This window comes from Ipomoea triloba, chromosome 3 (assembly GCF_003576645.1).
Source record: "Ipomoea triloba cultivar NCNSP0323 chromosome 3, ASM357664v1".
Taxonomy (NCBI): domain Eukaryota; kingdom Viridiplantae; phylum Streptophyta; class Magnoliopsida; order Solanales; family Convolvulaceae; genus Ipomoea; species Ipomoea triloba.
The window spans coordinates 23,464,266-23,472,698 of NC_044918.1; the positions used below are offsets into that span (position 1 = coordinate 23,464,266).

The 8,433-nt window shown below is 33.5% G+C and overlaps 2 protein-coding genes across 2 annotated transcripts; one reads left to right on the plus strand and one right to left on the minus strand.

Annotated features, from left to right (window-relative positions):
• Positions 1-1,408: 1,408 nt before the first annotated feature.
• Positions 1,409-3,056, plus strand: LOC116013935. Its single transcript, XM_031253901.1, has 3 exons — positions 1,409-1,778; positions 2,394-2,480; positions 2,565-3,056. Exons 1-3 carry the CDS (start codon positions 1,521-1,523, stop codon positions 2,694-2,696), a joined length of 477 nt encoding a protein of 158 aa, XP_031109761.1. The 5' UTR covers positions 1,409-1,520; the 3' UTR covers positions 2,697-3,056.
• Positions 3,057-3,160: 104 nt separating this feature from the next.
• On the minus strand, positions 3,161-4,506 carry LOC116013934 (peroxidase 5-like). Its single transcript, XM_031253899.1, has 4 exons — positions 4,279-4,506; positions 3,913-4,104; positions 3,667-3,832; positions 3,161-3,584 (listed from the first exon to the last, which is right to left on the minus strand). Exons 1-4 carry the CDS (start codon positions 4,504-4,506, stop codon positions 3,172-3,174), a joined length of 999 nt encoding a protein of 332 aa, XP_031109759.1. The 3' UTR covers positions 3,161-3,171.
• Positions 4,507-8,433: the final 3,927 nt, after the last annotated feature.

Here is an 8,433-nt window from a genome sequence, read left to right on the forward strand (position 1 = left end):
ACTTCTCACTTGGGGCTTCTATCTCACCCGAACCCCTTCATATATATATATATATATATATATATATATATATATATATATATATATATATATATAACAAAACATGTTGGCTATTATTTGGGTAATTATTTCCTTGAATTAAAGCAATAATAATATCATAAAACATAATCGATTAAATTAAAATCATTAATTGCACTATATAATATTCAATGTTATAATTTACACTATTGAATATCAATGTAATTATTATTAATATATTATAACAAATACATTCCATGCATCGCACGTGTGTGAATACTAGTTTAATTAAAAACTAATACTTTAGGTTGCAAAATTTTAATTTTAGTAAAGCTTTTAATTTTTAAATTCCTTTCCTAAGTTGCAACTTTTTTGAAAGAAAACTAAGTTGTTATTTTGCAATCTGTATATATGCCTTCATAAAATATTTCCTTCATTTCCTATTGCATTAAAATCTTTTCTCTGAGAATATTACGGTATTACCTAAAGCTATGCACGCCATGATTTTAAAGAGCACAACTTTGAAAATAGATTTAAAATACATAGTCTTACCGAGAAAGAGTTATAGAATGTTATATATTAATTAAATAAAAACTGATTTTCATGTTATGATCAAATAAAATAAAATAATAAAAATATTTTCAAGTTTATATTGTAATAAAATATTTATATTTAGGGAAAAATTAACATTTTGGTCCTTCCATTGTTTCCACGGTCAATATAATGGAGTCTGGACACCAAGGATCATAGGGCGTTGTATGCGTCTCCAAAAGCACAAAAAAAAATGTCAATATAATCCCTAATTTTCAATTTTAATTAATTTGATCCTCGAATTGTTTAAAATTTCGTCAATTAAATCATTTCAAAGACCATTTTTTTTTTGGAACTTTTCTTTCCCAAGGTATCCCTCCAGGGGTATCCCTCCAACCGCTAGAAGACTAACCTCCGTCCCAATGATCAGGTCAGCACACTAAGTGGTAGGAGAATGGCCAAATGGTTTGCTCCATTCACCTGGTTGGGTGGTTGGGGATCGAACCACCAACCTCATACTTAAAGGACGAGATGCTGAACCACCACGCCAACCATGTTAGTTATTTCAAAGACCAAATTGATGAAATTTTAAAAATGTAAAAATCATCAATTTAGTCTATGAAAAGGTTTAATTGACGAAATTTTAAACAATTCGAGAATCAAATTGGTTGAAATTAAAAACTAAGGACTATATTGACAATTAAAAAAATAATTGATGGCCCAAAATGTTGATTATTATACAAGTGATTAAAATATTTGATAAATAAATAATTGAAAAAAAAAGAAGAGAATTTATTATATATGTGGTGGGCTTTGATGGTGTAAGGCCCATTTCAAGCTTCTATTTCAGAGAAGTGCGCTTTTGATCTTCTCTCTCAGTCATCAGAGTGAGAGCCTAATTCGAAATTCAAATCAAACAGCAAAAATTAACGTTGCGCTGTGAGAGTGTGGGGAGTGGAAAGTCTCCGAAAATGGGTTGCAAGAGAAATGCGAAAATCAGGAAGCTTGGTGCGGTGGTAGATGTGCCTTCTTCCCCGGAGCCTGATGTGGATGATGGGCAGCAAGGCACTCCCTTAAGGCCAATCTTTTGTCTCAAAAGGAGAGAGCAATTGAGGGAGTTTGATAACAAAGAGGAATGCTTTATTCTTGATTTTGATCCTTTCGATTCCTCGCGCCCTGTTTCTGAGAATCTCGATCCTGAGATCGCTGTCGTCGCCGAAAAAGGCAATGTATGCTGATTTCCATCCATCTTGAAACTGGGTTGTGTTTATTTTTAGTTTTTGAAATATGTTTTCGTTGTTTCGTTTTGAATTTCGACTTGGTTTTTCTTCTTTCTCCATTTAGTTTGTTATGCTATTCGCAATTTTCTGAGTATAATTATCGATGCTGTATATGGCAATGGGAGATTTATTGTTGATTATAATTTTATTTATTTCATCCAAGGATTTCCTGATTATAATTCTTGATTTCATTTTTCTTGATTTGTCATCAGTTCTTGTTTCTTTGTTTTCTGGTAAATATTCACTTCTTCATTTACTTGTGAAAGTCTTTTCCTTTTAGTCTTCTGTGATTCTCATTTTTGTGTCTGCAGTGGATATAATTTATGCATTTTATTTGCTTTCTTGATTTACCTGTGAAATTTGATATTGATCAATTAATGTTCTTGGATTACCAGTCTTTTCTTTTGCTTCTGTTGTTCTCAGTTTCATGACTACAGTGAATGTGTAATTCTTGATTTTTTTTGTCTGTTTCCTGATTTCTGCAATAAGCTTTTATGCTTTAAGTAATTCTTTTTCTTCACTTTTCTTGAATTTGTGACTATTTCTTGATGTTGTATTGTATAGGTGGCATGTAGAGATTTCCCACATGCAAGGTATGTGTGCGCGGAGTTTCCCTTTGGCACAACACCTCATGAGAAGTGCTGTAAACTGGTAAAATATGATTTTGTACCTTAATTCTCTTCAAGAAATTTATTTACCTTAATTTGACATTGCGCCAAATGATTACTTGATCAGTGCTATTGCTATGTGTGCGACGTTGCTGCTCCCTGCAAGCTTTGGACCGGAGCACATTGTCACGCAGTAAACAGTGAAGGTTGGAAACATCAGCGACGGGAGATGAGGAAGCAAGCGAATATACAGCGTTAAGTAAAGGTCGCGTGTTTTTATCCTTCACTGTCCAGCATTTTGTGTGCTTTTACAAGTCAGCAGGGCATTTTAGCTCTAGTCTTGTCTTTGTCCTGTAATGTTGGCCTGTTTGGACAGTGAAGTTTTAGCTATAAACATAGAGAGGTATATGTGTTGCAGCCTGCAATAGCATTCCTCTAACTTAAATTTTTTGTAGATATTTTTGAATGCTAATATGAAATTGGTGGATGGAAGAAAGATTATTCTGCTTGAATAGAAAAAGAGGCATTATTCCTTTTTGCCATAATTTCCTCCTCAATCATACTCAACACTTAAACTTAAGATAGAAAACTTGAAGACATACAGGACTTAATACGAAAACACTTAAAAGTTCTAAATTGGTGAACACCCTGCAAATACATCTGATTACATGAAAACAGAGATTGATTTCCAGTCTAGTAGCAAATACACTAGTAGTTGTGCACTCTTCTGATCTTTAGCGATTAACCACTCTACAATTGGCTCGAATTTCCCCGGCATTCCCTGTCAGGACACCAATTTTACCCATCTTCACCATTGCAGCAGCAAATTTAGTTTTCCAGCGAAATGGGGTCCGAGCATTCTGACTGACTTGTTTTGCAGTGGATGGATCTGTGAGCAGCGTTTGATCTGAAGTGAAGAGACCCCGGTTCGCCAAAACATCGGTGTAGTAGGCAACATCAAAGATGGCCGGGGTTGCAGGGTCCATTTGCACCACCAGATTTGGATCCTTACTGCCTTGTGGGCACTGTTGTTTCAGTTTAGCTGCATAGAGGGGATCTAGGCTGGGGTCTTGCCCCGTTGTCTTGTTGAAATTGTATAGCCTGTTGCTAAAAGACGCGCAGTGAGAACGCCCAATGGTGTGCGCTCCTGCATGCAAATATATACATATATATCAGTCATCAGTGTCAGATAAATACTGATCTCTTGTAACTTTCAAATCCCTCCTTACCGGAGAGTATAACCATTTCTTTTTGTGTGAATCCCTTGTTGCAAAAGAGCGTGGTAAGCTGATTGACGTTATTGAAAGGCGTTGGCAAATTGTTCAAGACCTCAGAAGCTAAAGAAATACGGCCATCTCTTCTTCCAGCAGGAACATCATAGCCAAGCCCTCCAGTCTGCAGTGTTACTGTAAGTATGAAAACTACTTACTATTCAGTATATATATATATGTATATATAACATTGAAAATCCTTACTATCTCTACACTATCTCTGGCTGCAAAAGCCAATATATCAGCACATGACACAACTCCTTTGCATATGGATTCCAGCCTAGCCTTTGCATTGTCGATGACCTCGAATCCTCTCAGGCTTGGATTATTTGCGGGAGAATCCTTCTCTGCTTTGTTTGCGGGAGTAGAATCTATGAGCACCGAGCCATCACAGCCCTGCCAGGTATACATATAGAGTTTTTTTTTTTTTTTTTTTAATGTTGTTGACTCTATTACAATATAGTATCTGTTCATAAATTACTGAAGCACAAAGAGACATACATATAGAGTTTGAAACTATATTATAAGGGAAATAATGCATATATATGTACATATGTATAATCTGCTCACCCTTACAAAGCAGTCATGGAAATGCACCCTGACAATCCCAGCAGCCACTCCCCTGTCACGATAGAACGCTTTCCGGACTTCATCTTTGACGACAAGCTCAGCCGCCCTGCACGAGTTTCGGTAAAACCCAACTTGCAACTTAGCTTCCAACGCAATGCAATGACATGAAAGCAGAATCATTGTCGTCAGAGCTAGGCTACTGCAACAACTTAGCTTTCTTGAACTCATTTCTTTCTTCATTTGTTTGTTTATCTCTTCCCAGAGTGTGGTGTATAGCTTGAACTTGAGGTTGAACCCATAATTGTGTACTCTTTACTATATATATAGACAAAGATTTGTACATTATTAAAAATGGATATATATGGACAAGGTCTATGGCCTCAAGTTGGCCGCTGTATTTTCTTCTTTCAAGCATCCTCATAGCTGTGACTTGTGCTCTCATGCAGAATAGGAGAATGGTGGCTTTTATTCAAATACCATCAGTGGGGGGTGCTAACAAGAATTGAGGTGGGTTGGTCGAGTTTTGTTATATTTGCAACACCAATATTTGTTCTTAAATTAACAATGTTGTTTTTTTGTTAAAGGAATCTATCTAAGCCACATTGAATTTTCCTAGTGTTGTAAAAATAGGCCTAGGCGGCCGCCTAGACGCCTCTCGGCCGAGGGGATTTCACACATATACACCTTTTAGTCGGTCGATTAGGCACCTGGCTTGGTCAAGTCTCCGCCTAACTCGGTCAAGTCGGTGCCCAACTTGATCGAGTGTTTTTTTTAATGGTTTAGGGCAGTGGTCGAGTTGTTGCCTAACACTGTCAAGTCAGTGCTCAACTCGATCGAGTTTTTTTTTAATGGTTTAGGGCAGCTACACATTATTATTATTATTATTATTATTATTATTATTATTATTATTATTATGTTACTCGGCTGCCTAGGCACCCATGGCCACCCGACTAGTGCCTAGCGTTTTCTGTAACCTTGAATTCTCCAAGCTTGAGAACAAAGAATAAATGTCACATATTGCTATTCTAAAAATTATAAGTTATTGCTGGCTATTATATAGGAGTGACATTTATTCAGTGTACATCTCTAAGTACTGATTACGGGTTTCTCTTGTCATCCAAATATGTATAAAAGTTATTGGACTTATGAAAATGTAGAGTATAAAATTTTTATTGTACTTCTTTAATACTTGTATATATGGACACACTGTTAATTTAAAACCAAAAAATTATTTTCTTCTATCTCCATAGGCTTTTTGGACAAATCCTTGAATTAACAAAATCAAAAAGGAAAAAGAAAATATAATAGAATGCAACATAATAAAACGTTTGATTCATATATGGAATAAGATTAGCCTCTAAGCCAATGACAATGAATTCTTAACTAACTCCCTCTGTACCCACATGGTCAAGTTGCTAGGTGTTTCCATCAAGTTTGATTCATAAGATAGATTAGGAATAAAAATATTTATAGAAATAAATAAACCTATTTCATTATTTGAATTGGCTTTCTATTATTGGGCATGGGCTAAGGCCTTCCCAATGGTTAATTTTAGAGAGATTTTGGAACAATAAAATTTAATGAGTGAGTTTTTATCAAATGGGAAAGAATTTTTTTTTTTATTTTTTTTATTTTTTTTTTTTTTGTGTTCTTTCTCTTGCAAATGAGAGATTTTGGCAGGTTGGGATGGGCCTCACTGGGAAATGGTATTGTGCCTCGCGGGTGCGTGAGGTGCAGTTTTCAGGTCGCTTAATTTAATCTTTTTAAATTTTAGAATAAAGTTCAAATTGGCCACTGAACGAAACGTGAAAATACAATTTGACCATTGAACGAAAAAAAAAGTGCAATTAAGTCACTCAACACTCCAAATGTATGCAATTCCACCTAATAGCATGTTAACACATAATCTAGCAGGTTGCATGTTCTGACATGGAAAATGACTTTCATTTTTTTCTTCTTTTTTTTTTTTCTTTTTTTCTTGTGAAAACCCTTTTCTTGTATAAAATCTGGTCATTTCCTTTCAATCAGAAATCCTCAAATCAACTGTGAAATTATGAAATTACGCCCAAATCCCTATTTGGTTCATTGTTGCTTCGGGATTTCATCAAATTGAAGTTTATTAGTTCGTAGCTTCATCAATTTGCAGTTTCGATTTATTACATCCCGTTTGGTTCGCTGAAAAATATTTGAAGGGTATATATGTTCATACAAAAGAACTAGGTACTGCAGCAGATTTTTTGCAAATTGTAATGATAGGAAGTGCGCAGTGAAGAGAGGTTTTAGCACCAAAGTAGTGTTTGGTCCACATTTTGTTTAATTTAGCTCCAAAGTAGTGCACTGTCAAGAGGATCCTGTTTCATTCTATTTATTAACATCTTAATTATTATTATATAAAATTATAAACTGAATATATATCTTTCCAAAAAAAAAAACGGAATACATACTGCAGTAGATTTTATACTAGAAAAGGGTTTTCAAAAATAAAAAGAAGAAACGAGAAGGAAATTTTTTTAAAAAATTGCCACGTCATTGTCCATGACAACATGCAACCTGCTGATGGGGTGTTAACATTCTATCAAGTGAAATTGCATACATTTGGAGTGTTGAGTGACTTAATTGCACTTTTTTTTCATTCAGTGGCCAAATTGCACTTTCACGTTTTGTTCAATGGCTAATTTGAACCTTATTCCTTTATTTTTTTTTTTATTTTTATGTTTTGTTGTTTTGTTTTGTTTTTTCCTCCACCATCATTTTCTCTTTCCTAATCACACTTACAAAAACTACTCAAACACCACACCAAAGTTTAACTATCGGGGAAGACCTTATAAAAGATATATGCCTCTATTTAGTAACATAGTTAACTTATAAGTTAATTTTGGTTTGTTTAACGACTATTAGCTGTTTGACTTGGTTAAATAGTCAATATGAGTATTTGGTTAATTAGCTTTTTGTAAGACTTTATTACTCCAAAAAGCTAAAATTTAAAAAGCTGCTCTTTCGATAAGCTTTTTGAGAAAATAAATTATACTCTTAAGGTGGCGTTTGGTTCATGCCATCTTAGATTACCTAGGTAATCTGAGTCTGGTAATGTTATATTACCTTGTTTGGTTCAAGTTATGATATTACCTGGTAATGTTGTATTACCTCAAAGCTGATGTGGCAGTAATGTTTCAAGGTAATGTGATTACCCCCATTTTCTTAGGTAATCTTATATTACATTGAATTATTTCAACATTGGCCTTGTTAACTACTATTTCAACATTGGCTTTGTTAACTACTACTACTACTATTACTAATGATGATAATCATAATAATAAGAGCAAATATCAATTTTGGTCTCATGACTATTAGCAAAATGACAACTTTCATCCACATGTTTAATCTCACGACTACTGTTTTAATGCCAAAATTCATCGCGTCGGTCACTTATCCGTTTAAAACGTATTAAAATCTAAAATTTTTAAAGATATTTTCGTCCTTTTCAACACAATATCCCAATTTGAACATGAATAAAGAGATTTAAGTCCTAAAATAGATCACAATTCATAGTTATCCTCTTCAAATTAAGGTAAAATGATGACGAAAATTGCGAATTTTGATCGATGTTAGGACTTAATCCATTTATTCATGGTCAAATTGGGATATTAAGTTGAAAATTATGAAAATACCCTTAACAATTTTAGATTTTTTGCACGTTTTAAACGAATGCGTGACCAGCGCGATGAATTTTGGCACTAAAACAATAGTCGTGGATGAAAATTGGTACTAAAACAATAATCGTGGGACCAAAATTGGTAGAAATTAAACATGTGGACCAAAATTGTCATTTTGCTAATAGTCGTGGAACCAAAATTGGTATTTGCTCTAACAACAACAACAACAACAACAACAACAACAACAACAACTTATATAAAATAAATATATATTTATATAATCAAATATACATGTGTGTGTATGTATATATTTATTTTTTAATATTAAACATTGATATACATTCATACATATAAATAATACACACTAAAAACACACATATAAATAAATAAATATATATAAATAAATAAATAAATAAATAAATAAATAAATATATATATATATATATATATATATATATATATATATATATATATATATATATATATATATATATATATATAT

Excerpts from the sequence above, each read along its gene's own strand:
- LOC116013935 (XM_031253901.1), top strand. The coding sequence starts at position 1,521 with ATGGGTTGCAAGAGAAATGCGAAAATCAGGAAGCTTGGTGCGGTGGTA. Across the intron at positions 1,779-2,393 it reads TCGTCGCCGAAAAAGGCAAT|GTGGCATGTAGAGATTTCCC; the intron begins GTATGCTGATTT and ends TGTATTGTATAG. Across the intron at positions 2,481-2,564 it reads ATGAGAAGTGCTGTAAACTG|TGCTATTGCTATGTGTGCGA; the intron begins GTAAAATATGAT and ends TTACTTGATCAG.
- LOC116013934 (XM_031253899.1), bottom strand. The coding sequence starts at position 4,506 with ATGAGTTCAAGAAAGCTAAGTTGTTGCAGTAGCCTAGCTCTGACGACA. Across the intron at positions 4,105-4,278 it reads TCCATGACTGCTTTGTAAGG|GGCTGTGATGGCTCGGTGCT; the intron begins GTGAGCAGATTA and ends TATACCTGGCAG. Across the intron at positions 3,585-3,666 it reads AGAAATGGTTATACTCTCCG|GAGCGCACACCATTGGGCGT; the intron begins GTAAGGAGGGAT and ends ATTTGCATGCAG.